Below are 15,330 nucleotides of genomic sequence, written 5' to 3' on the forward strand. Positions count from 1 at the left end.
CTAATACCGGATGGGAGTAGTAGTCCCATACGGCGACTTAGCACAATGGTGGCACTAGCGTCGCATGGGGACACACACACACACACACACACACACACACACACACACGTACACACACACACACATACCAAATCAATCAAACGGCCAACACGATCCCCATGCGACGGTACGCCTCCATGTCTCTCCGCCCACGCACTTCCGCCGACGCACTTCCGGCCGCTTCCCCGCACTTCCTGCTGCAGCGGTTCTGCACCACAAACCGCAATAAAACCCGCAGATATATTTTTGATCTGCGGGTTTTACTGCGGGTTTGACCTCACAATGGAGGTCTATGGGTGCAGAACCGCTGCAGTTTCGGACAAAGAAGTGACATGCTCCTTCTTTTTTCCCGCAGCTATTCAGCGCGGCTTTTTTTTGGAAATTCAGGATCGTGTGCACAGTGGTTCCTGTTTTCCATAGGGTACATTGTACTGTACCCTGCATGGAAAAAAGCTGCGGAACCGCAGCGGCAAAACCGCTGCGGTTCCGCGGTAAAAAACGCACTGTGTGAACATGGCCTTTAGCATTGTGTATTAAATATTATCTTTTATATTGATTACTAATAAATATTTGATATATATTATATGGGTAGTCTGGTACTCCTTTTTTGTTTGTCTATAGTTGTAATTTGGAGTATGTTTTATGCCTGTTTTTAACAGAGCTGATTTTTATTAATTTTTTCTGGGTGTTTTCATTTACATGGCTGTGTATATGCGATCATGAATCGTGGTATGTGTTAAATGGGGGGCCCACTGAGACTCTTTCGCCCGGGGCCCTCAAAAACCTGGAACCGGCCCTGTCTATCATGCAGTACATCAATCTTCTCCAATATATACACAACCTCTCTTGCAGTACATCATTCTTTTTTGTCCATCTACAGCTCTGGCAAAAATTAAGAGACCACTGCAAAATGTTCAGTTTGTCTGATTTTTGTCTTTATAGGTATATTTTTGAGTAAAATGTAAATTGTTCTTTTAGTCTATAAACTTCTGATAACATGTCTCCGAATTTCCAAGCAATAAATTTTGTTTTTTTTTCTGACAAAGAAAAATGGTCAAAATAAAAAACAAACAAAAAAAAGTGCTTTCAGACCTCAAATAATGCAAAGAAAACAAGTTCATAATCATTTAGAAGCAACAATACTAATGTGTTAACTCAGGAAGAGTTAATAAATCAATATTTTGTGGAATAACCATGATTTTAAATCACAGCTTTCATGCCTCTTAGCATGCTTTCCACCAGTCTTTCACACTGCTTCTGGCGCAAAAATGTAAGCAGTTCTTTTTTGTTTGATGGCTTGTGACTATTCATCATCCTCCTGATTACATTCCAGAGGTTTTCAATGGGGTTCAGGTCTGGAGATTGAGCTGCCCATGACAGGGTTTTGGTGTGGTGGTCTCTTAATTTTTGCCAGAGCTGTATATGCAGCCCCATCCTGCAGTACATCACTCCTCTATATACAGCTATTTCTGCAGTACATCATTACTTTCAGTCCATCTATATACAGCCCCATACCTGCAGTATATCGCTCCTCTATATACAGTCCCATCTCACAGTACATCACTCCTCTCTATTTACAGCTCTATCCTGCAATATATCACCCTTCTCCTCTATATACAGCCCCATCCCACAGTACATTAATCCTCTCTTCTATATACAGTCCCTCCTGCATAAAATGACTCCTCTCTATATACAGTTGCATCCTGCAGTATGTGACCTTTCTCAAGTTACCTACATACCCATCCCTTGTAGATTGTGAGCCCTCGCGGGCAGGGTCCTCTCTTCTCCTGTATCAGTTATGACTTGTATTGTTTAAGATTATTGTACTTGTTTTTATTATTAAATTAAACCTATAGAGAACCGGAGTATGACGCCCCAAAATATTGACAAAATGGCATAGATAGTGAAGAAAATATTACTTTATTGAACAATACACAAAAATACAAAAAACTATATAAAAACAAAGCAAAAAGTGATGGATAGTGGTGATGACACAAAAACCGGAGTCAGCAGCACCATATATATAATTATCTGCACCCAGTAGCAAGAAAAAAGGGACACTCAATGCATAAAGTGCACACAATAGGATATGAGCGCCTGGGCGGCGTAACATATCACTAATCTCATGCTGAGTTAGAGTAGTAACATAGTCCCAATACAAAATACCTACTTCATTTAACAGGCAAACAAAGTGTTAACGCTGCAATAAAGTGCACAGTGCTTAAGGAGGTGCTACATGTAGTGCTTACCCATGTGGATATGATGTCTGCTGAGTCCGTAGCCCCGACGCAGGTTTCACAGTTTTTGCTTCCTCAGGAGGCTTGTGTCTTACAGATGTGCCTTTTCTGGGGTGGCTGGGGGCAGATGTTTTTAGCCGGGGGGAGCCAATAACCATGGACCCTCTCTAGGCTATTAATATCTGCCCTCAGTCACTGGCTTTCCCACCCTTGCAGAGAAAATTGCACGGGAGCCCATACCAGTTTTTTCCATGATTTAACCCTTTATTTTAACACCTAGCGCTCCCAAAGTTTGCACACACACACTACTAACGTTATTAGTGAGGAATATGTAAAAATATAATGGATATGAAATGGTTTACCGTATGTAAACCATGTCTCATATCCTGTCGGGTTTGTGAAGGAGATAGCAAAAGCCGGCAATTGAATTACTGACTTTTATGCTATCTAGTGCTGTATTAAATATAAATAAATATATATATATATGTGTGTGTCTCACTGACATACTGTATATATATATATTATATATATATATATATACACTCACCGGCCACTTTATTAGGTACACCATGCTAGTAACGGGTTGGACCCCCTTTTGCCTTCAGAACTGCCTCAATTCTTCGTGGCATAGATTCAACAAGGTGCTGGAAGCATTCCTCAGATTTTGGTCCATATTGACATGATGGCATCACACAGTTGCCGCAGATTTGTCGGCTGCACATCCCAAAGATGCTCCATACAAGGCAGGATGGATCCATGCTTTCATGTTGTTTACGCCAAATTCTGACCCTACCATCCGAATGTCGCAGCAGAAATCGAGACTCATCAGACCAAGCAATGTTTTTCCAATCTTCTACTGTCCAATTTCGATGAGCTTGTACAAATTGTAGCCTCAGTTTCCTGTTCTTAGCTGAAAGGAGTGGTACCCGGTGTGGTCTTCTGCTGCTGTAGCCCATCTGCCTCAAAGTTCGACGCACTGTGCGTTCAGAGATGCTCTTAGGCCTACCTTGGTTGTAACGGGTGGCGATTTGAGTCACTGTTGCCTTTCTATCAGCTCGAACCAGTCTGCCCATTCTCCTCTGACCTCTGGCATCAACAAGGCATTTCCGCCCACAGAACTGCCGCTCACTGGATTTTTTTTCTTTTTCGGACCATTCTCTGTAAACCCTAGAGATGGTTGTGCGTGAAAATCCCAGTAGATCAGCAGTTTCTGAAATACTCAGACCAGCCCTTCTGGCACCAACAACCATGCCACGTTCAAAGGCACTCAAATCACCTTTCTTCCCCATACTGATGCTCGGTTTGAACTGCAGGAGATTGTCTTGACCATGTCTACATGCCTAAATGCACTGAGTTGCCGCCATGTGATTGGCTGATTAGAACTTAAGTGTTAACAAGAAGTTGGACAGGTGTACCTAATAAAGTGGCCGGTGAGTGTATATATATATATATATATACCTATACTATGTGTAGACATTTACTTTATCAATTCCATTCTAACATGTCAGTGTGATTGTACTGTACACCGCACTGAATTACCGGCTTTTCTATAGGACACCGATGCGTATTTCTTGCAAGTCAGACGTGCGGTCCGTGTGTAATCCGTATTTTTCTTGCCCCCATAGACTTGCATTGGAGTATTTTTGGAGGAATACGCTGACAATTGCAGCATGCTTCGATTTTCTCAGCCCGTCAAATACGGCCGAGAAATATACGGCTGATGGAAGCTGCCCTATAGAGAAACATTGGTCCGAGTGCAATGCGTTGTTTTTGCGCCTCTCACTCATCCGTACTTCTCTCTAGTGTGACGCCGGCCTAAGAGGGGAGCAGTTATTATGTGCATGTGCCTACCGTTCTGTCCGCATAAATAAATCGATTATAGCAGCCTATGAAACATAGGGTGGTGGAGCTGAGTCTATCGCACCCTGTTCTACTGAAGGCTTTAACTGTATCAACATTGCTGCAGCTCATTCTTGGCTTATGTATAGACATGTTAGATCCTCCAGAATTAGACACCTGTAAAAAAACAATCTAAGGCAACTTTTTAGCAAAATAAATAAAAAAAACAAACAAACAAACCAAACTGAATTAGACTTCCGTCATAGAAAGTGTTTATTGTCAGTCACATTTGGAAATATAAGTATTTAATCTGGTTATTTAAATATGAAGAAAAAATATAGATCTGAGACAAGAGAAATAATATATGTGATGATTATTCATTAATTTCTGAAGAGCCAGGCTCGGATTCACTATGAACTCTTAATGATGATAATCCGCTATTATTAAATATAGAAATATCAATACATAGATTATATACTGTCTCACCTGAGACTACGAAATTAGATTGCTTATGAAGTTATTATTGTTGCTTATGAAATGTGCAATTTTCTATAGTATCCCACTATACTCTTTCCCCAATGAATTGACATATTTCAATTCAAGCAGTAAACTGGTGCATCAATCACAGCTCAGGCAACTACTGTATGGAGTAAACCAGTCCAATAAGCTACATGGCTGAACTGGGTTAAAGCACCTCTCCAGTATTTTTTTTTTATTCACTGCTCGAGCGGTGGCACTAATGCAAGTTACCTGCCCCTAGTAATATACTTACCAGCAGCCGTCTCCGGTCCAGTGCCGCCATCTTGTGATTACAACTTCCGATTGACCAGAAGTAAGAGGTAATGGTCACAAACTTTCAATATAAATCCACAAGATCCTCGCTCTGTTTCTCATAGACTTACATTGAGTAGTGACTTCCAAATCACTCCAGCAAGCACTGGAGTGACCCAGCAAATCACAAACTGAAGAAGACAACTGAAGCAGCGCCGATAACAGAAGAAAATGGCGGGTAAAAAGTATGAGACCAGGGGCAGGGAACTTACTTTAGTGACATTACTCCAGCCTTAAAGTAAAAAAAAACCAAAATGCTGAAGTGGTGCTTTAAAAGACATATTGTGATGTCGCCAGTTCTTATAGTATCATTATAGCATTTGGTCAGTCCACACAATGAGGATGCTTGAGTAGCTAAAGAGAAGATCACACCAATGCTTGGAGCGGGCAACAGGGCAGTTTAAGACCACACTGGATACTGATTTCTGGGAAGCTCGGGACACTGTAAAATTTAATTAATTTGCGGAAGGCATTTTTCTCTAAAATCATAACCTTCTCTGGGATCTTGGAGTGTATGCTGCCATCTTTCTGAAGTTCAAACTGCGGCACCAACTTTTGCACAATGGTTTCCCTATTATGCGCAGGAACACTATTACAACTCAGAGAACGAGCACTCTTTTTCTTGTTTTGGGAAGACCAGTATCGACATATAGAAGGAACTGATCTATGTTTGCAAGACACAGGCTCATTCTCAGGGAAACAGTCATCAAAGGGATCCAAGTTGTCTTCAGAAATCTGCTCAACCCAGTCTTTAGGGCTGAAGCCTGCATGTTTGGGTTGTACGGTGATTTTCTGGAAGTTGTCTCCTTCGTCCTCAGCTTCCATGGTTTGAGGGCTCAATAATTTATTGCCGTAATTAGATATGGAGCTATGATGTCGATTACTGACATTTATTGCAGCTTGTCTGATAAGATTCCAATCACGCTGAATGTCTTCCCTTGTGGTGAACTGAGAAGTGACCGTGAAACGGATGATAAGCTTGTCATAGATAGTGGCTGGAACAAGAAACATGTTCCCAGATCTGGTCAATTCGGCCAGTACTTGTTCCGTCAGGATGTTTGGACCCTAGGTTTTGGAAAAAGCATGGAAGTATTGTGAAATCGTGTGTGATGACAAATATATTCTGAAAAAGACACTGAAAACAGAAAGTTTCTCTTGGCTGTGTGAGTGTGTTTATCAGGAACTGCTGGCCTGAGGGTATGTGCACACGTCCGGATTTCTTGCAGAAATTTCCTGAAGAAAAGCGGAAATTTTCTGCAAGAAATCCGCATTTTTTTTTGCGTTTTTTTTCCGTTTTTTTCGCGTTTTTTTTAGCATTCTGCAAGCGTAATTAGCTTGCAGAATGCTAAAGTTTTCCAAGCGATCTGTAGCATCGCTTGGAAAACTGACTGACAGGTTGGTCACACTTGTCAAACATAGTGTTTGACAAGTGTGACCAACTTTTTACTATAGATGCAGCCTATGCAGCATCTATAGTAAAAGATAGAATGTTTAAAAATAATAAAAAAAATGCTTATACTCACCCAGAAGATCTCCTCAGCGGCGTCCGTTCCTCTTCCTATAGCTGGTGTGTGCGCGCAGGACCTTCCATGACGACGCGGTCATGTGAGCGGTCACATGACCGCTCACGACCAATCACAAGACAGTGACGTCATCACAGGTCCTTCACCGCACACCAGCTATAGGAACCGAAGCGGCAGCATGCAGCGGTGAGGCGGGAACACTGCGGGAGACATCGCAGGTGAGTATAGGACTATTTTTTATTTTAATTCTTTTATTTTTGACCAATTATATGGTGCCCAGTGCGTGGAGGAGAGTCTCCTCTCCTCCACCCTGGGTACCAACCGCACATAATCTGCTTACTTCCCGCATGGTGTGCACAGCCCCGTGCGGGAAGTAAGCAGATCAAAGGACTCCTAGGTGTGCGGAATCCCCGCAATTCCACATTTTTAATGAACATGTTGCTTTTTTTTCCGCGATGCGATTTTTTCGCGGAAAAAATCGCAACATTTGCACAAAAAATGCGGAATACACTGTAAATAATAGGAGGCATATGTTAGCGTTTTTTTTCGCGTTTTTATCGCGGTTTTATAGCGGAAAAAAAATCCTGACGTGTGCACATACCCTTAAGCTGTAAGAACATCTGGTTATTTCATGTGCATTACCAATTTGGTGAAATAAAGCATGAGAATGGTCCTGATTGTTTACATTATGGTAGCCCTAGACTTAACCCCTTAAGGAGTCACTTTATATGTTAATAATGGAGCCTCATTTCTCAAAAATACGTCACTTTATGTGGTAATAACTCTGAAACGCGTAAACATATCCCAGTGATTCTGAGATTGTTTTTTTCGTGACGCATTGTACTTTATGTTAGTGGTCAGTTTTGGTCAACATGATTTTGCATTTATTTATGAAAATGTCCGAAATTTTTTTAAAAAATTAGAAAATGTTGCAATTTTTAAACTTTTAATTTTTATGCCCTTAAATCAGAATCAAAATTGTTAATAAATAACATTTCCCATATGTTTGCTTCATATCAGCATAATTTTTGAAACATAATTTTTTTTTAGGAAGTTAGAAGGATTGAAAGTTTATTATCATATTTTCATTTTTCCCCAAAAATTTACAAAACCAAATTTTTAGTGACCACATCCCATTTGAAGTTACTTCAAAAGCCTATGTAACAGAAAATACCCAAAAGTGACACCATCTTAACAACTGAATCCCTTAAAGTGCTCAAAACCAAATTCAAGAAGTTTAATGACCCTTTAGGTGCGTAACAGGAATTAAAGCAATGAGCAAGGAAAAAATGAAAAATTTAATTTTTCCCACAAAAATGTTGCTTTAGCCTCAAGTTTTTCATTTTCACAAGGATAGCAGGAAAAAATGGACCACATTGTTGTAGTGGAAAACTACAATTTGGGCACCTAACTGGGCTTAGAAGGGAAGGAGCGGTTTTGAGTTTTGGGACACAAAATTGTCTAAAATAGATAACGGATGCCATGTCTCGTTTACAGACCATCTGAGGTGCCTAAACAGTGGAATCCTCATTTCATTTCGGAAACTACACCCCTCAAACAATTTATCTAGAGGTGTGGTGGTGAACTCATAGTTGCTTCACAAAATTGTATAATGTTGAGCCGTAAAAATGGAAAAAAAAATTTCCAAAAAAATGTTGCGTTAGGCCTAAATGTTTCATTTTCACAAGAGTAAGAGAATGGACCATATAATTTCATGTACAATTGCTCTCGAGTACACTAATATCCCATATGTGGTGGAAAACTACTGTTTGGGCACACAGCAGGGATCAGAAGGGAAGGAGCGCCATTTGACTTTTGGAGTGAAAAATTGGCTGGAATAGACAGTTTATGCCATGTTGTGTTTGCAGAGCCCCTGATATGCCTAAACAGTAGAAATCCCCCTGAAGTGAACCCATTTTGAAAACTACACCCCTCAATGAATTTATCTAGAGGTGTGGTGAGCATTTTGAACCACAGGTGCTTCACGGAATTTTAAAACATTGGACTGGGAAAGTTAAAAATTATGTTTTTTTCCCAAAAAATGTTTCGGCCCCAAATTTTTCATTTTCACAAGAGTAACAGAAGAAAATGGACTATTGTGCAATGTCTCCTGAGTACAGAGATATCCCATACGTGGTCAGAAACTGTTGTTTGGGCACGCGGCAGGTCTCGGAAAGGAAAGAAGCGCTCTTTGAGTTTTGGAGAGCAAAATTGTTTGGAATAGATGGCAGATGCCATGTTGCATTTGAAAAGCTTCACAGAATTTAATAATATTGGTCCTTGAAAATTAAATATTACGTTCTTTCCAACGAAAATGTTGCTGAAAGCCCACATTTGTAAATTTTACAAGAGAAACAGGAGAAAATGCACCACTTAATTTGTTGTGCAATTTCTCTTGAGTACAGGTATACGCCATATGTGGTCAGAAACTCTTGTTTGGGCACACAGCAGGGCTCGAGGGGGAATGAGCATCATTTGACCTTTGGAGCACAATTTTTGCTAGAATAGATTGCAGATGCCATGTCACATGGGCAGAGCCCTTAGATGCCAAAATAGCAGAAATTCCTACAAGTGACCCAATTTTGGAAACTACACTTCTCAAAGAATTCCTCTAGGGGTGTAATGAGCATTTTAAACCCACAGTTATTTCACAGAATTGAATAACATTGGGCTGCGAAAATGAAAAATTACATTTTTTCAGCTAAAATGTTGCTTTAGCCCCAAGTTTTTAGTTTTCAAAATGGCTTCTAAGGAAAAATAGACCATAAAATATGTTACACAATTTCTCTTGAATACAGCAATATTCTATATGTGGTCAGAAACTTTTTTTCAGGCTGAGTGCAAAGTACAGAAGGGAAGGATCACCCCATCGGAGTGCAGCTTTGCCTGGAATGTTTTGCTGGTGCCATGTCACATTGGCAAAGCCTCTGAAATGTCAGGACAGCAGGACCCCCCATAAGTGACCCCATTTTACAAACCACACTTCCTAATTAAATAAATTTAGCTGTGCAGTGAACATATTGACACCAAATGTGTTTCACAACATTTTTTATCATTGGGTGGTGAAGAAAAAATAATTACATTTTATCACTAAAATGTTGCTTTAGCCACAGATTTTAGATTTTCACAAGGGGAAAAATTACTGCTAAATTTGTTACACAGTTTCTCATGAATGTGACAATACCCCGTATGTGCCTGTACAGTACTGTTTGGTCACACAGCGAGGCTCGGGAGGGAAGGAGCGTAATTTGACTTTTGGAGTGCAGATTTTCCTAGACTAGTTTGCAGACTCTATATACAGAGCCCCCAAGTGCTAGAAAAGTATAAAACTAAACTCCCTCATTGACCTCAATTTAGAAATTACACTCCTCTGGAAATTCATCTACTGGTGTAATGAAGATTGTGACTCAATGGTTGTTTTCCAGAAACAAGCAGCTATTGATGTTGCAGAGTGAAAATGCAAATATTCCATTGTAGTGCCTGTACAATGTAGTGCCCAGTACATTATAGTGCCCATACATTATGCCCAGGTTGTACTTCTAGAAACACTCACCCAATAAATTAAGTGGGCTCTCGCTACAATAATGACAAACATGTGGACGCTAACTGCGGGATAAGCACATTGTGGAGCTCAGGAGGAGGGGGCATTTGGATTTGGATGCACAGATTTAGCTGAATTTCTTTTGGTGGGAGCAATGTCACTTTCCAGAGCCTTTGTGCTAAGAGGAATGTGGAATCCCCCTATTTGTTTGTTAGCAGATGACAGACCTGAGTGGGAACTTTTTTTGTGTGTTGAGTAGAAGATTTTATTGGTAGCATTTTGGCTTGCAGAATATTTTGGATCACATTTATCCTGTGCTCTAGCCTGAGCACTTAAATCAGAGTTTCCATTTAAATCTACAAAATACGTGATTCAGATGAAACCCTCTGAGGGATCCATAGACTAATGAAGCAGCAGAGTTACTCCGGACTCTGTGTAGCTTCTGTTAGGCAGTATCCAGCTTTTAAAAGGTGTACAAAATTTTGGTTGACCGCGCTTTTATGCACGCCTAAAAAGGACATCGCCGGATGATAGGCCAGACGGTGTTCACAGTGCCTCTATCTGCCTCTTTATAGATAATCTTCCATCAGAGGTTCCATCTGAGTCAAGTATTTCAGAGATTTACACGGAAACCCCGATGTAAGTGCTCAGTGTAGAGCGCAGGATAAATGTGACCCGAGCCTTACTGCGATCTTTGGGAGGCAGAATGAACAAGTCAATACCAGGTCAAGAATTGGTTTTATTTATTTTTTCAAGCAATAAAAAGGAGTGTATCCAGCAAGTGTTGAAGGAACAATGCTCGCTGGATACACAACTTGAAAAAGGCATCTGCCGAAACGCGTATTTTAGGTGGGTGAGTGGTTAACATTTTGTCTATATATGTAATATTTTTGGATTCATTAAATATTGAGAAGTTCTTTGCATAAATGTCTATCACTGTTCCTTTAACGCTTGCTGGATACACTCCTTTTTTTGCTTGGATACAGCTATGCTTAGTGTGGACTGAACTACTTCCGTGCTGAAGCGTCTGAAACGGCCGTCATGGTGATGAGCTGAAATTATCCATATTTTTCCTTCATTTTTTTTTTACGCTGTTCCTCATGCTTTATAAGTGATTATACAACTTTATTCTTTGGGTCGATGCGATTGCAGCTATACCATATTTACATAATTTTTTATGTTTAGCTGCTATCACACACTAAAAACCTTTTAAAAAAAAAAACACTAAAGTTTTTGCATCGCCATATTTTAATAGCTATCATTTTGTTAGATTTCTGCCGACAGAACCAGGTGAGGGCTTGTATTTGCGCGACGAGTTGATTTTCGGGCACATGACATTTTTTGATTGCTTTCTATTCAGATTTTTGGCAGAATGAAGAAAAACCAGCCATTCAGAAATTGTTTTTTTTGGGGTGGTCTTTATGCCGTTCACCATGTGGTAAAATTGATAAGGTAGCTTTATTCTTTGGGTCAGTATGATTACAGCGATACCTCATTTATAAAAATGTTTTATGTTTTGCGGCTTTTGCACAATAAAAACAATTTTATGGCAAAAAGAATTGTTTTTGCATCACTATATCCTGACAGCTATGACTTTTTATTTTTTCTGCTTATGGAGTTGTATGGTGGCTAATTTTTTGCGGGACAAGATGGCGTTTTCAAACATGCCATTTTAATTTACATTTGCCTTTGTTATCACATTTTATTCCACTTTTTTTGTCAGTGTGATTAAAAGTCATCACTTTTTGCCATGTTTTTAATTTTTATTTATTTATGGTGTTCACTGAAGGGGTTAACAAGTGTGACAGTTTTATACAGTGAGTTGTTCTTGATGTGGCAATATCCAATATGTGAACTTTATTAGTTTGTTTTTGCTTTTACATATATATATATTTATTGGTATAATATTTTTCCTTCTTTATTTTCTGGTATTTTTAATCAGTTTCTTGCAATTTTTTTTCTTAACTTTTGCTTTACTTTTTCAGTTAGTCCCTCTATGGGACTTTAACTTTTATTAGTCTGATCAATGGTCTCATGCATTGCAATGCATGAGACCTGTCATATCCACTGACAGAATGCCTGATAGACGTGTCCCTGTGCTGATATAATCTTATAAATGTGCCCCTGCTGTGTACTGTGTAATGGCTGTGTCTGACCGTGCAGGAACATGGTCTGATCATATTACAGCTCCTGGGCAGGGGAGGAAGCAAAAGACTAAACAGACATTACAGCAGGGGATTACAGGAATTGGATCTGGCCGTACTGTATATTTCCAATTTATGAAACCAAGCCAAGGACTATTTGTAAAAAATAAATGTTCCAAAATATGTAGCAGAACATCACTAGAAAGAAAAGGCCACCAGACATTAGATTACCTTTAGCCGGAAGACAACAAGTCCAAGATGTCTTTTTGCAGGAACCTCAAACAGGTGGTCGGCTTTAACCAATGACTCAAAATACTTTGCCATATCTGTACCCTGAAATACATGCAACATATGGCAGCACATTTTATGTATATACCTTAATGTTTTATGTTTCACATGAAGATGAAATCATCAATGTTATACCACCATCTAGTGGTGCCCTTTAGAATTAAAAGAAAACAATGGTTTAGTGACCAAACACACAGGTACGGCAATTTGACTTTTGTTGCAAATAACATTTTATAGTGGATGAGAAAAATGAAAATAAAAGAACAGGAAATAATTTACATATTTTCACAGATGCAACACGTATCCATTATAATCTAAGGTGCTATTCACATGTCCATTTTCTTTCTGAGGACAATGTGTCGTTACAAAATCACAGAGGTAGGTATGTCCGTTTTTGATGGATCAAAATTACCAATACAAGGTTATGGGCCTGTGAAAATCCCGGACAGCACATGGATGGCATCAGTAGACTGTCCATATACTGTCTGTGATTAGCATTGCATTATAGAAGTTTTGTCATTTATTTTTCCTTTGTGAAAAATCACTGATGAAACACTGATCCACATAAAAAATCCCTGACATCTGACTGACGCCTTAGGGTATGTTCACATCACGCTTCACGCCGGTGTGTTTGGTTTAATGTTGCTACTGCTGGAGAATTTCTCAGTTTTGATTGTAGTACAAGTCAGAATATTGATCAATGGATAGTAAAAATTGGTGTATGGCTATGTTCACATCACGCTTTACCACTCGCTATTGGCTCCGTAGAGGAGTCTGAAGCCCGAAAAACAGGATATGGGTGTTTGTGCTGATGGGGGCATTGACGTTCATGATGTAGACAGCGTCATTTTGTGCTTTTTCGGATATTATTATTGGCAGTATTTCGCCTATTTCAGGAAATCACCAAAATGTAATCAACCAAATTTTGCTCTCCTCAAATAGGCGGATACTGACGAAAATGATATCCGAAAAAAGGCACAAAATGACAGTGTCTACATCATGAACGTCAATTCCCCCATCAGCGCAAACGTCCATATCCTGTTTTTCAGGGCTTCAGACTCCTCTACGGAGACAATAGCGAGTGGTAAAACATGATGTGAACATAGCCATACACCAATTTTTACTATCTTTTGAACAATATTTTGTCTTAGGGCTCGTGTAATTAGCGTTATTATCGATCCAAGTGCAATCCGGCAAAACATCGGATAGTACACAGACCAATGTTAATCTCGGGGGTCGTGCACGTGTCTAATTTTACAGAGCCAGTCCGGGGAAAACATTACAGCATGGCCGGGTTTGATACGATATTTGGAATGCACTCAGCCATGCAAGTTAATGAATGAACAGAATTCATCGGACTGCACTCCAATGACATCGGAGTGCAGTCAAATTTCCTCACACTGACACATCGGAGAAGATGGAGACATTTTGTTCTCCATCTTCTCACAGTGTGCTCCATTTCTGTCATCCAAGAGAATTGCATCACAATTTTCTGACACTGATCTAACTATGATGAAAGTTTAGTTAAAATGTCATTTGCATAATCTACGGCCGTCTGCATGAGCCCTTATACTGCAATAAAAACTGGCAGCAGCAGCAACATAAATCAGACAAGGTTTGTAGAAAAAAGGAAGAAATAACGAAGTTTACTACGTCAATATTGTTCAGGATAAACCGGAAAGTTGATGAATGGATGCCAAATCCTGCTGGTGACGGTCAGATATTGTAGAGTGGAAAAAGTAAAAAGGATTTTCCAGCACTTCCTTCCATAAAATTCATCTTTTTATTAGAAATTAATTTAAAAATAGGAGGCTCCATCATGAGGAGAAAGCCTTACCCGTTTCTGGCATACACTATGCCCTTACTCCTATTCCTATGATTAGGGGCGTAGTGTACACCAGGAATGCGTAAGGTTTATCCTCATGATCGATCCTCCTGTTTTTAAATTAATTTATAATAAAAAGATGAATTTTATGGATGGAAGTGTGGTAAAATGCTTTTTTCTTCTTCGGTAAACCAGACACACCTGGCCTTGCCCCTTAGTGGTCACCCTCACCGACGAGATATCATGACAGCGTCATGCAGACCATTTGGGATATCTTTTTGAATATAAGAAATATCAGTGTGCTGGATCCAATTTTAATTCATTTTTGGTCCTTATGTAATTTTTTACCATCAGTGTCACATCTGGTTTTTATCTTGTGAAAAAAAAAAAAAACAATCTTCTGATACCCACCATCAGTAAAAATCGTGGCTGGCATCTGGGTGCTGTCTGCTTTCTTTACAGACCCATTGATTTGATTGGGTGAATTTGACTCATCACTTGGATCAAAAACGGACATGTCTCTATTTTTTTTTTAAACAGCCCCATAGAGTATAAAGGGAATGTGATTGATTTTAACTATTAAGATGGAGCGGCAGTGCACCCAATTGCATACAACTAAATCTACTCCTTTGGATTGTAACTGTGGATAAATAAAGTCAATCAGCAGGTCTTACTAAGAAATAGAAGGGACCTATGGTACTATGGTATGCGGTACTTACATGTCTGATATGTGTCTGAAGATTTTTTATTCCAAATGATCGAATGACAAACCAAAGTTTCAGAGATCGGAAGCGACGACTAAGTGGAATTTGCCAGTGCTGCAATCATAAATATGTAAAATGAGCTGATGTTGTGATACAATCCTGTTATAGTCTTTAATTCCCTTTATTCCTACTTTCATATGCAAATTGTCTCTTCGTAGAGGAAGAGAACCTGAACTCTAGTGCCACCTATTGGAAGTAGCAATACTAAAAGTCAATATCAACCTGTAACGACTCTTGACACATGACTTACTTCCAATAGGTGGCACTAGAGTTCAGGTTCTCTTCCTCTCTGAAGAGAC

General features: G+C 39.5%; 1 protein-coding gene across 1 annotated transcript in view; it reads right to left on the bottom strand.

Moving 5' to 3' along the window:
* Positions 1-4,361: 4,361 nt before the first annotated feature.
* HDC (histidine decarboxylase) overlaps positions 4,362-15,330 on the bottom strand; it is a 35,532-nt gene continuing 24,563 nt past the window's right edge. The window contains exons 10-12 of the mRNA XM_077260949.1: positions 14,987-15,085; positions 12,386-12,487; positions 4,362-6,011 (exon numbers count right to left, since the gene is read on the bottom strand). Coding sequence (XP_077117064.1) covers positions 5,313-6,011; positions 12,386-12,487; positions 14,987-15,085 — 900 coding nt within the window. The 3' untranslated portion in view covers positions 4,362-5,312. The remainder of the gene's footprint in view (positions 6,012-12,385; positions 12,488-14,986; positions 15,086-15,330) is intronic.

The sequence above is a fragment of the Ranitomeya variabilis genome, chromosome 5, assembly GCF_051348905.1.
Source record: "Ranitomeya variabilis isolate aRanVar5 chromosome 5, aRanVar5.hap1, whole genome shotgun sequence".
Lineage (NCBI taxonomy): Eukaryota > Metazoa > Chordata > Amphibia > Anura > Dendrobatidae > Ranitomeya > Ranitomeya variabilis.